Source organism: Xenopus laevis, chromosome 1S (assembly GCF_017654675.1).
Source record: "Xenopus laevis strain J_2021 chromosome 1S, Xenopus_laevis_v10.1, whole genome shotgun sequence".
In the NCBI taxonomy this organism is placed as follows: domain Eukaryota; kingdom Metazoa; phylum Chordata; class Amphibia; order Anura; family Pipidae; genus Xenopus; species Xenopus laevis.
Genome location: NC_054372.1, coordinates 61,538,025 through 61,551,096, shown reverse-complemented (window position 1 = coordinate 61,551,096; position 13,072 = coordinate 61,538,025). Strand labels below are relative to the sequence as shown.

Sequence of the window (13,072 nt, the reverse complement as noted above, 5' to 3'; positions counted from 1 at the left end):
TGAGGTTCTAGATAAATTGCAGCATGCCAATTCATTCCCACCAGCAGTATTAGCTAAAAGAGTGATCAGAGATTTGCCACTAAACTCCTCCACCTATGTAAACAAATGCAGCTTTGACACTGACCTTACCTAGCACATTACAATAACTATACAATGATGAGACTGAGGTCCACCTAAAAATAACTTTTCTGGGCTACTACATTGAAGTTACCTAATCTCCAACAATACACAATAATTGCTATCTTTTTTCCCGTTAAACAGCATCAAAACATAAGGGCAGGTTTTTTGTGCACAAAACATTATTGTTCTTAACATTAGCTGTCCATGCCATACTACTTGCTTTTGCAGATTGAACGGGGTTGTAAAGGAACAGTTCAGTGTAAAAATAAAAACTGGGTAATTAGATAGGCTGTGCAAAATAAAAAATATTTCTAATACAGTTAACCAAAAATGTCATCTGTAAAGACAACAAACGGGAGGGGGGGTGGGGGGTTTGCGCCGACTAGGTTTCCTTCCCCTTTAAGGGGGGGGCACATGGGACATAACTGTTCAGTGAGTCTGCTATTGATCCTTGGCATGCAGGTCAGATTCAAAGGCAAACAGTTATGACCCATGTGGCCTCTAGTCACTGATTGGTTACTGCCTGATAACCAATCAGTAGAAACCAAGAGAGGTGCAAAGCAGGAAGTAGTGTTCAACATCCAGTCATTCCAGCCTTTATACATTACATTTTTGGTTAACTAACTATATTGAATTTTTTTTTATTTTGCACAGGCTATCTATTTACCTAGTTTATTATACTGAACAGTTACTTTAAATAAACGATATTGTCTATAATGAATGCCTCTGTTGAGGTAGACAAAATGAAAGACCCTACTGAGCAGGATAATCAGATACACAGAAGGAATTTTGTGCACGCAATTAGAAAGGTGTTTATACTTTACTGAAGACAAAAAAATACAAAATGTATCCTATTTATTATTGAGGTTGTTATCATTTGTGTTTAATGTCCCAGAAGCAATACAAAGATGAATATCTTACAAAGGTGCTTATCAGTACTTCCCCACAAAAGTAGCCTCTGAGTACACTGACGTTCCTTTAGCTGAGGTTAAATTTCCGGTAAAACGTCCAACTCAAACAATAATATAAAGCAACTTAAACTCAGGGCGGCACACAATAAATCACCCTGTCAGCTGGATATTGATTTTGCGGGGGGGTGGGGGAAAGATGAAATTTCCAGCAGTTCAATGCCTTTATTAATATCAATAACATAATTATGACCTTGCTTGATTTAAAGCATTAAATGTACAGCCTTGTTTTTTTCTCGTCAGGCCCTTTGGTATCTTTGATGCACTTATCTTTGCAAAAAGACAATTTAAAAAAAATGTAAGAGCATAGTACAGATGAACTGACAATAGAGAGCAAGTCTCAGTTGCACATAACACGTGAAAAGACATTGTATGTTCACTGACCCCGTCTGCAAATCTAACATGCGGGGTGGCAGGAGTTGTGCGGCACTCTTTAGATACTGTGTTTGTATCTGGCTATAAAGACAAATGTGTACCATTAAGCTTTTACTGAATGAGTCTGAAGCTGGTAATTTATGAATGAATGCAGCAGCCATGCTTGTACTCTCTATAACAGAAACATTACAGTTTCTATATACATTGAGGGATCTTTTTAGCTTCCTGAGAGATAAACACATCTTTACATACTCCAATATATTATGCTGAAAGCATCTGAAAATGTATAGACTTTATAAGCAATGTCTCTGGAATTAAGCTGCTGGGGTGTATTAAATCACTATTAACGGAATACATAGGATACCCGTGCCAAACCAAATGGACGCAGTTTACAACATTCAGGTATACCGTTTATGTTGCACAAGCTTATAGTCATTTTTGCATTTGTAGTAATTTAATGCCCCAATGGCAGCTCTTTATTGATAGTGATTTGTGCAGGTACAATATATAACAGGGCAGGCCAGTAGGGCATCGACTTAAGAAACAAAAAATGTTGCAAAGTTTGGCAGTGACAAATATTATGAAATTACATTGTCTCAAAGTCTCATAAATACAGTCAAACACTGACTTCCAAGTTTCTAGCATACACCTTACTTACACACATATTATGGTTTATAAACTATCTTTCTTTCTTTCTTTCTTTCTTTCTTTCTTTCTTTCTTTCTTTCTTTCTTTCTTTCTTTCTTTCTTTCTTTCTTTCTTGATTCATTACTACACCACTGGAGAAATCGCCAATGATATTCACCCTGTGTCTTTGAGCAATGACATCAGTTCCCTCTGCCTATAACTGCTTAAAGGGGTTGTTTACCTTGAAATTAACTTTGAGTATGATGTAGAGCAGGGATCCCCAACACTTTGAACCCATGAGCAACATTCAGAAGTAAAATGAGTTGGGCAACACTAGCTTTAAAAATTTCCTTGGGGTGCCAAATAAGTGCTGTGATTGGCCATTTGGTAGCCCCTATGTGGATTGTCAGCCTACATTGAGGCTCTGTTTGACAATGCACCTGGTTTTTATACAACCCTCCAAGCCAGGAATTCAAAAATAAGCACCTGCTTTGAGGCCACTGGGAGCAACATGTTGCTCACAAGCTACTGGTTGGGGATCACTGTTGTAGAGAGTAATGTTCTGAGACCATTTGCAATTAGTTTTCATTTTTTATTATTTGTGGATTTTAAGGTATTTAGCTTTTTATTTAGCAACTCTCTCTCATTCTTTATCAGCAATCGTGTTGATAGGGTCCAAGTTACCCTAGCAACCATGCATTGGAATAGGAGATTGCCTGAAAAGAAAGATGAGTAATAAAAAGTAGCAATAACAATGAATGTGTAGCCTTACAAAGCATTATTTTTAGATGGGGTCAGTGACAGCTGGAAAGAGTCAGAAGCAGAAGGCAAATTATTTAAAAAACTATAAAATAAATAAATAATAAAGACCAATTGAAAAGTTGCTTAGAATTAGCCATTCTTTGACATACTAAAATGTAACATAAAGGTGAACAATCCCTTTAAAGACATAGGTGGGTCAGATGACATAGTTCTTAGCCCACACGTACAATTTAAAAATGTAAAAAACAAAGTTGTTCTGAGCTACTAAACATGGAGGAGGGATATAATCAACTTTTCAAGCCCTTAGAAAGGCAGACTGTAGCAGTGTAACCACTTTTTTAACTTCATTTATATGAGCACAAGCAAATACCGAAGCATGTAGCAAAGTGGAAAATGATGTAGCATTATATGAGACTACCTTTATCATATTCATTATATTGTCAACTTATTTAGTAGTTATTATCTACTTTGGTGCCAGTGGTTAAGTCATTGTTTGCTTTTATAGAATCTTCTATGAAATCTATAGATCTGTGTTCTGTTAAACCTCTGCCTGACGATTTCAACTGGACCTAGGGTCAGAAAACAATGGAGACAACAGCATTGGGAAAAAAAAGCATTGAACAGGTAATGTGTACTCAACAAACAGTTAATACTGGCATTTTCGGTCCATTCACCAGACAGAAAAGAAATGCTGAACACAGGAGAACTCGTCTGTCTGTGACATGAAAATAGAAAGTTAATGCTCTGTATTGGAGAGCAGATGTAGAAAGAGCAACTGCATCCTCACACACACATACACACACAAGATCTCTCTCTGTGTATACACAAATGTGCATTTATTACAACCTCACAATCTGGAGGGGCTTTCAGAGAAGGAATGGTGCATCTTGAAGGGAGACAAGAAGCACTGGAAGGGCGGGGAAAATGGGGGAATTAAGGAGCTGGCTAGGCAGGGAAAAAAAGAATCATCTCCTCTGACCTCTAGTGAAGTGCCAGGTTTTTTCTTAAGCTCTTCACATTTCCTAAATTTGCAGATCTGGTGTCCTGTTTTACGGTTCCTGCAACTGCTGCAGACTCCACAGTTGATGAGCCGCTTGCAGGGGACACAGACCCCACACCTTTTCCTCTTCTTCTTGGCAGGATTCCCGCCGGCTCCCGAGGAATTATTCTGCGGGCAGTCTGCCAGATTGGCAATTTGAAACGCACTGTCTGTGACGGCTGCCGAGGCTGCTGCGGGGGAGTGAAGGGCTGTCATGACGATGACCCCTGGAGGTAATGAGATGCCCCCTAGAGCTGGAATAGCGGAAAAAGTTCCAACACGTTCAGGGAGATTCATTATCTCTGCTTCAGCAGCACCGCATTTGAGCTTGTTCATGCATTCCCCTGCCAAAGGTCTGCAGTGTTCAGGGGATAAGGTGGAAAGGAAATTATTATTTGCCATTTGCAAAGACTCTGGCGCCCCGCCAGGCTTTCCCAGCCTCTGGGAGTCATTTCTGTGCATGCTGGTCCTATTAGGGTTGATAGCGGCTGATTTCCTCCCCCAGAGCATTGCATTATCACAGTTCCAAGGAGACATGCCAATCCGTGCACTGGGAAAAATGGGGGTTGTGATCCTGGCAATCTTAGCAGCCTGGGGGAAAGCACCATTGGTTTTGTAAAAGGTGGCAAAGGACCTATACCTCTCCATTTCTGAATTGTAATCCATGAGGCTGTTGAGAGCCCCCTCCACCAAATTATCCTTGGGGAGCACAGCAGCCTCGGGGTTCTGTCCATTCTCCACACAGACATTAGTGTTCATATTGGACATTTCAGAGGAGGGTAATTGGAAGGGGGTAGGGGGAGAGAGGGGGGGGAAACCACCGAAGCTGCTTAACTCAGTCACCTTTATTCCCTGGGCAAACCCTTCTACAATGAAAAATGATTTGGTCTGGTGTGTTTTGTTTTTGAAGGAGACGTTCCTTTTATTTCTTTCTAGGTGTTTTTTCAGCAGACACCACTTTGTCACGGAGCATCTTCTTGTGCATTGTCACAAACGCCAACTGTTCCAAGTAAAACAAAGAGAATCATTCCAAAAAGGTGCACAAGAGAGGAGAGAAAAGAAATAAATAAACTGTCAAGATCATTTCCATCACATTAATAAATACGGCTTCCCCCACCCACCTCCTACTCCCGTAGATAATTGAATTGCATAATAGCATTAATAGCTGGATGGAATACCTGAAGGTGGCGGGGTGGAGGAGGAAATTGAGGGTGTTGACAAATGCCAAGAGAGAGGGAATGAGGAGATCAAAAGAAATCATAGATGGAAAGGGTTATAATACCTTCTAACCAGAGGGCATTTAATGTTATGAAATGAATGAACAAAGTCTTGTCAAGGCACGGAAATGATGGAAGGCTGAGAGCAAAATGGTCTTGAGCAGAAAAATGAACAGGAAATTAGCAAATTAAGTGCTGAGAAAGTCGACAAAGCATCCGAGTATAAACTGGAGGGGAGCACAAAGCATCTGAGAGCCAGCCTGTATACAATCTGAACTAAAAAGGCAAGGAAAAATAGAAGCTACCAGCTGCCACAGTGTCCTTCTGTGTCTGACGGTCATTAGTTTGAATCCCAGCACAGCTGGCTCTGCTAGGGTCTTAATTCAATGTACCAAGGACAGGTCTCAATTGGAGCAGCCATTTAAATGGTGGGGAGTGGGGAGGTGGGCCCCTGCAACGTGAGGGAGGGAGAAAGGAAGCAATGGGAAAGAGAGGGAGATGAGAAAGGGGCCAGATAAAAATAAGTCAGGCAATTTCATATTCGTCTTGTGTTATCTAAGAGCTAGCAGCTGTACTGAAGCTGAGCTCTGTACAATCACAGAATAAGAAGCCCTAGCATCCCTAGGCACGGGTGGCAGCACCCAGGGACCATAAAAAACACCTGCACAGAAATGACATACGTATAAGGAATGATACTATAATGGCCTTAATAGCAGGGACACTTTGCATAAAAGGTATAAAACAAAACTTGGATAGCAATTTTTTTCTTCCACCTTCTCAATATGCTCAAACTTTTTCCGGCATCAATTATCTATTCAGTGAACTCAACTGAAGCACTTAAGATGTGTCCTCCTGCCTATATCTACAATCACTTCCAAGTACCATTGAAAAAACAAATATTTTCTGAAATTGTCTTTCTCTGAAGCAGCTAAAAAAAAACGTGCTACTTCACTAATTTAATATCGCCTTCGGATATGTACAGCTAGAGTCACGAAACGAGAGCAAACACAATTTCAGACTCCAAAAATTCAAAGTTCGAAATGGTTATCAATTACAGTAATTAGACACATAATTAGATTAATGAAGCGTTTAAAGCCCAGCTTATGAGTACAAGGCTTGATCGTCAGCAGATGCCAGCTACACGATAGGAAATGAGAGTTTGTGTAAATAAATATAAAAGGGGATCTAGATTTTGCTGAAGGATACACCCTGGGGGAATGCTGATAACACACTGTAAATCCCCGAAAGACCTTGGTCTCAGTGCCAAGAGTAAGCGCCACTGCCTCTGCCCTCTATCAAGGAAAGCTGAGACTCTTAACATGCTGAGGTTTGATGGCAGTACAAAAGGCTGCCCCAAAAGGCTCCAGGCTAAATGCATGCAAGGGAAAGAGACGCTGAGAGGAATAGGCACACATGGGACATTCTTCAGTTCCCACAGATTCAATCACATGCAATAACTTGCAAATGCACACAAACTAGTTATGCCAATTTAAGTGGAACCAAACAGGCAACTGCCAATCATTTTCCTCTTTCATTTTCATACCAATTGGACCACACCGACCTTCCTTTAACCACACAGATTCAAACGAAATAGGGAGACATCACTTTCTATCAGCATGGCACAGGTAGTAAGTGCAAGGGTGTAACAGGTAAAAGGTAAAATCAAGTACAAGAAGAGGAGAAAATAAAATTGCTGACCATAGACGACGCTCACAGTTTAATCATCTTCAGCCCACTAGCAGCTAAGCCAAGGTAGCAATGCCCTGCTCAATATGGCACGTCTCCTCTGGCTACTGAGGATCAAAGGTCATATTTAACATCAAGGGGGGAAGGGGCAGGAGCAGATTAATTAATAAATGAGCGCAGCTCTCTCCACATTATAGTAATATATCCCAACAGACTGAATGGGCACAACCATGCATGGTGAGGGGGGTAGGAGGAGTAAAATAGTCATATCCCAATTTTTGTACTTACCCCTATGTGTAGGATATAACGCAGATGCTGCTAGCTTGCCAATGCATATAATTACCCACACATCACCCTGAGGCAAAAGAAATAAGGCCAAGTCCAAGTGCCCCTGTACCAGTTCCAGGTGACCCAATTTAATACTTAAAAAAAAAAATACAGGTATATCCTAAAAGAAAAAAAAAGAACAAATGAAAAAAATGTCCAAGATAAGGATATAAGGTGACAAATCGGTGAGCGGTGCTGCAAGCTGAGGTAGAAAGAATAAAAACTAGGGAGGGGGATGAGTGTATTGTGCAGCTGATCTCTCGGTGGTCCCTGTTCTCCCCTCTGTGTTAGTGTGGATGTGTATGAGTGTCTATAGCTGCCTCTCCAGTCAGTTTCCAGTCGATGTGTGTGTGTGAGGGAGGGAGGGAGGCAGCCTGGGAGTCAGTCAGTCTCTCTCTCTTTCTCTGCGTGTGGCTGAGAGGCATGGGGGGCTGTGAGAGGAGAAAGAAAGAGGGGGGGTAGGAAACAAGAGGGGGGATGGTGGAGAGAGGGAGAGAGAGAGAAAGAGAGAGAAGGAGGAGGGGGGAAGCATTAGAGGTGGAGAGTTATTGGCGCTGAGGTGAGGAGGATGCAGGGTTGTGGACACCTACTGATGATTGGCTGCAAATTACACCAGGAATGAGAGGCACACATGCGGGCACTGCTCTCTCCAGCCTCCCCTCCCTCCTTCCTCCAATTACACCCCCTCCTCCTACTCTCCAGCTCTGACTTCCCAGTGCAAATCCTCTGCTTCAGAGCAGTAAAGGCCACGTCCCCCGCTCCCCCCAGCAGCCTCCGCAGGGACACGGCTGGCATTATTATTATTATTATTGTCTTGGGATGGTTATTAGGGGAGTCGCGCTACCATGTCCTGCAGAGATACACAGGCTTATAAAGCATGGTCGGGGGAGGGGGTCGTAAAAAAAATCCAGTTTTATACACCAGCCTTGGCCTTGGCAATGGATTTTATCTGACCTTTCTTATTTCTGAGCTGCAGTTTGAGGATAGAATAATATGGCACTGCAGCTGATGCCCAAAGTCTAAATAAAAAGATGTGGAACTTGTTGTGTCCATCTACATGCTGTTAAACCATAGCTAGCAACACTAGGGTTGCCACATTTTCTGGAAAAAAATACCATCCTTCCTATGTTTTTGCCAAATTTTCCTATTAATAACATTGACATCAAGCTTCATTTTTACCGGCCAGGCCGGTTAAATTAACGGCCAGGTGGCAACCCTAAGCAACACCCATATCCTATACCCACCGACGACTGTCTTTCTGGTGAGGCAGTATGAAGGAAACATTGGTGTTTAATTGCCCTTCCTTTTCTACATGTTTAGTGATGGGAAGCCATTTCGCTAGGTATATACTCTTGGCTGGCAGGATTGGCTAGATTTCTGACAGGAATACCAGACGCTGCCATCAGTCCTTTTAGATATTTGAAAGGAAATGCAATTTTAAGTATGTGATGGTTTAGAAAAAAGAATGGTTAATCTGTGCAACCACCCCCAACAAACATTAATAGATAACACCTCCTCCAATTTGTGCACCCCCAAGCATTAATGGCTAATCTGCAGCCCTCCAAGCATTAATGGCTAATCTGCAGCCCCCAAAGCATTAATGGCTAATCTGCAGCCCCTCAAACATTAGCAGCTAATGTGTGCACCCCCCAAGCATCAATGGCTAAACTGTGCACTCCCAAATATTAATGGCTAATCTGTTCAACTGCAGCCCCCTCCAAGTATTAATGGCTCATTTGCAGCCCCCCCCCCCCACAGTTGCAGATGAATTACATCTGCCAGACAGAACTGGGTGCTGTTTTTAGCCATTACTGGAGGGACACAGTCTGGATATCCCTAGGCTGAATGTTACAAAATAATGCAGTTTAACGTAAAAATTTATTTTTATGCATGCATGACTGAATTGTGTATATCGGGTCAGTGGTTATAATGGGATTTGCTTATAATGAAGGATGAGGGAATTGAAAAAAATATGGAAAATAAATATTTTTTTTTAGCTAAAAAAACGGCATCATTGCAATGATTGGTTCATTTGTTCATTTGGTAATGCTGATACATAGCCAAGTAAAGGAATGCAAAAATAATTTTTGATTTATGTGTTCACTGATTGAAATAATCCAGGGTATTAATATAGTATAGGCCTTGTATTGGTGCTGGGACACTATATTCTCTTAACCCTTGTGCAGCCGCATGCTCTTGCTTCCTTGAACTGAACAACTCTAGTAGAAAATGAGTCACCCTGGAAACATAATAGCAATTATCTGGCCATACAGGACAGGTCAGCTAATGCGCACTCCAATTTGAGGACACAGACATGGCAGACTTTCAGTCTAAGCCTTCCATTTGCCTGCACAAGTCGTGCCTAGTGTTCACATTTGCTGGCTGCCAGCAGAACAGAGTCACTTTGCCAAGTGTCATTTAACTTGTCGGGGGACTTTGCAAGACGTGTATACAAAAAAGAAAAAAATAAGCATTGTTGGTGTGTGCCCTATAAAGAAAATTTAGAATAGAGCTGGTCCTTATGTTGTTTCATAATGTCAAGCCTGTTCTTGATTTATATGAATATTATTATATGTGAATATTTGTATTATTTCTAACTGTTGTTAAGGTGGAGCAACACATGGAGGACTGTTTATAGAATATTTAGTAGTACACGACTATGGGCCACTGGGAGCTTTGATCAAACTAATTAAGGGGCTACAATCTGAGACCAAAGGCTACTCGTGACTCTTGAAATTCCTCTCAAAGGAAAGCAGCCTGTTGTTATTCCCTGTGCTTTGATAAGCAGCATGTGCCATAATGCAGATAGAGCATGAGTGAGGTAAATGTAAAGAGCTGGTTTCCCACAAGCTTAAGAGAACCTGGATTTTTATTTCAAGTTATAATAATCTAGTTTATATTATAGCTTGCCTGATCTTGTAAATGTTACTATTAATTATCACCCACACATACAATTAGTCAATTACTTTTAATGAAGCAGGTGAAAGAAAAGGGTAATGTTACTGCAGGGATTGATTAAAACTTTGCAGTGCAAATGAAAAGCAGTGTAGAGAATGCAGTGAAGGATGAAGGTTGTGTTCTGACAGATATATCTTGTATGTAAGGTAAACAGAATCACAACAATTATCGCTAATTTGGGTCTGTTGAAATTCTATGTACTGACCATTTTCAGTTGGGACTACACTTTATACTATAGCAAAAAAGGAAACAAATTTAACCAATTTTGAATTATTAGGCAGGGTTGCAATCAGTGTGACATCATAATTCATACAGACAACAAAAACTCTGCATTAACATACATATATAATATATTTAAAAGGGTAATTCACCTTCAGGATAATGTTTAGTATTTTATAGAATGTCCTATTGTTAGCAACCATTTAAATGGTCTTCGTTTTTTCCTTTTTATAGTTTTTGACCCATTTGCCTTACTTGCATTCTTCTTCTGACTTTCAGCTTTCTAGCCCCAGTAGCAAAAAAAACTATTGCTCTGTGAGCCTACAATTGTATTGTTATTGCTAATATTTATTAATTATCTTTCTATTTAGGCCCTTCTCTATTCACATCAGCCTCTCTTTCAAACCACTGCCTGGTTGGTAGGTTAAATTGGACCCTAGCAAATAAAATCTAGCAAGACATCCAGCTGGGTCAGCAACTGAAGGCCAATGAGGAAGGAACCCTCCTTGCCAAACACTATATTAAAGTGTGGCAGGGAGTGGTCATAATCCTAAGGGCCAATAACAGAATTAAGTATGTAAATTATATAACTAGATACTGTACATGGGCATATGCCCAGTAAGAAGTGTAGGGATTTAAAGCAATATGCTCATCCTATAGGTCCCTACATATACAAGGTTATCCTTGGTTTGGCCAGTCTTATGCTCATTTTTATCTGATTTATTAAGAACTCTGCTATTTCTTTAGCCATTTTTATAGGAACTAAGTTTTATCTGCAACTTGCTTTCCATCTTTGCCTTTCTCTTTTTCTCTCTCACTTTGTGTTACAAATGTTCTTAAACATTTGCTTCTTACCCCAAAATACATAGTCCAAATACCGCCATATATCTTAAATTCTTTGAAAAATAGGAACATTGACTTTTTTTCTGAACAGAATATTTTCATGTCCATTGACACAGCCACATGATTTTTACTTCTTTATAGTTTGACGCAAATGGGAAAGGTTTGGTGCTAGCACATCAGGTAGATGGTAGAGGCATTTAATCTGTGCATGAAGATAGAGACTAAAGCTGGCCATAGACACAAAGATCTGATCGTATGAATCGAGAATTCATATTATTTTCGGACCGTGCGTGAAGAGTCCCGTCATTTTTTGTCTGGCGGAGATCGGTCGTTTGGTCGATTGGACAGGTTACAAGATTTCTGTTGGTTGCTGATAATATCTCTGCATGTATTGCGTACGATTTTCAGTGGGAGAATGTCACTAGTTTTTGTCGAACATAACTATCGTACGATTTCTGTCAGGGGCAGAACATTGGCTGATCTGTTCTTTTGTACTTTATTTGATCGGAATGGTTAGTGGCAGGTCGGGACATGGGGAAGTCCAATCGTACAATGATTCGTACGATTGGATCTTTGTGTCTATGGCCAGCTTTAGGGGCAAGTTTACTAACTTCCGAAAATTCGCCAGAGACGTCTTCACTCACATTGCAACATTTCACCAGGCGTAGATTCGCCAGGACAACGATAATTCATTAAAATCCAAAGTTGCGTCCACTGGCGCTAGCGTTACTGCGGCAAGCGAATTGAAGTTGTGCTAGTGTTGCCTAATTTGCATACGGCGGGAAGTTAAAGTTGAATGGCCGTATATGTTGCAGCAAATACATTACACTACACAAGCCCAGGAAACCTTAATAAAATAAAATAGAGTTTTTGTGTATTACCCTACACATGAGCCCAGTGTATAGTTTATGTACCATATGTTAGGAGATGCAGGGGGAAAGCTGGGTACCCCAGAAAAAATTTACCCCTGAAAAATGAAAAGTCGCCAGCGTTTTTTGGGACTTAGAAAGATTTTCAACTATTTTTTGAGGAAGTCCTATCTACTCTATTGCACTTCGCTTGGTCTGAGGTGGCGAAGGCAAGTCTGGTGCAAGAGATAATGCAATCGCCTGGATAGTAAAATCCGCATCTTAGTGAATTTGCGTAGTTACGTCCATTCACCAGAGCACAACTTCACCAGGCCTAAGGGAGCAAAGTACCCTAGAGGCTGTCTCTTTCACTAGCGAAGTTACGCCAGCGACCGTTAGTAAATAGGCAAAGTAACAAAATGACATCACGCTGGTGAATTTTCACTAACGTTAGTCACTTTGCCCTTTAGTAAATTTTGCCCCTTAAACTCTTCGTCCACCGCTGTGCCAGCAAGAGAAAAAAGTTACTAAAATGAACAACCACTGAGCCCAAGTTACCATAAAAAAGATATTAGTGCATTATTTTGCTTTTTTTAATGCTAAGTACGCTACTGAATACTGTTACTGAATATTGATGATCAAAATAGTCCAAGTGTATATATATATATGACTACTCCTCAGTTTCTGTACATGCGATGTTGTTTTCTGTCACCTTTTGTGTTTGCAAACAGGCTTTTTTATATATTTCACACACTTTATTGTTGTTTTTACGTTTGTGTATTGCCCCACCCAGTGGCGTAACTTCGGATGCCAGGGCCCCCCTGCAAAAAAATTTTCGGGCCCCCGTCTGCACAAAATAGTGGGAGAATTGCATGTATAATATCCCCAGAAGTCATAGAAGAATGTCACAGTCGCAATTTTATATATAAATACCCCAGAACTATAGAAGGATGGTACAGTGTCAATTTCACATATCTCTCTGTAAAGGCTATGAGCAAACTTTGGTTGTTACCCTGGGATCAACTTGAATCAGTAGTAATTAGGAGGCGGAAGAGAACAGAGCGAAAGGCAAGACCGGATTTT

General features: G+C 40.7%; 1 protein-coding gene across 2 annotated transcripts in view; it reads right to left on the bottom strand.

Annotated features, from left to right (window-relative positions):
- The window catches only part of LOC108706732 (CXXC-type zinc finger protein 4), an 83,544-nt gene extending 75,748 nt beyond the window's left edge, over positions 1-7,796 (bottom strand). The window contains exons 1-2 of one of the 2 annotated variants that reach the window (XM_041579666.1): positions 7,083-7,790; positions 3,832-4,891 (exon numbers count right to left, since the gene is read on the bottom strand). In XM_041579666.1, coding sequence (XP_041435600.1) covers positions 3,832-4,659 — 828 coding nt within the window. In that variant the 5' untranslated portion in view covers positions 4,660-4,891; positions 7,083-7,790. Of the gene's footprint in view, positions 1-3,661; positions 4,892-7,082 lie in introns of those variants that run through there. The other variant, XM_041579665.1, reaches the window with a different exon arrangement.
- Between the last annotated feature and the right edge of the window lie 5,276 nt (positions 7,797-13,072).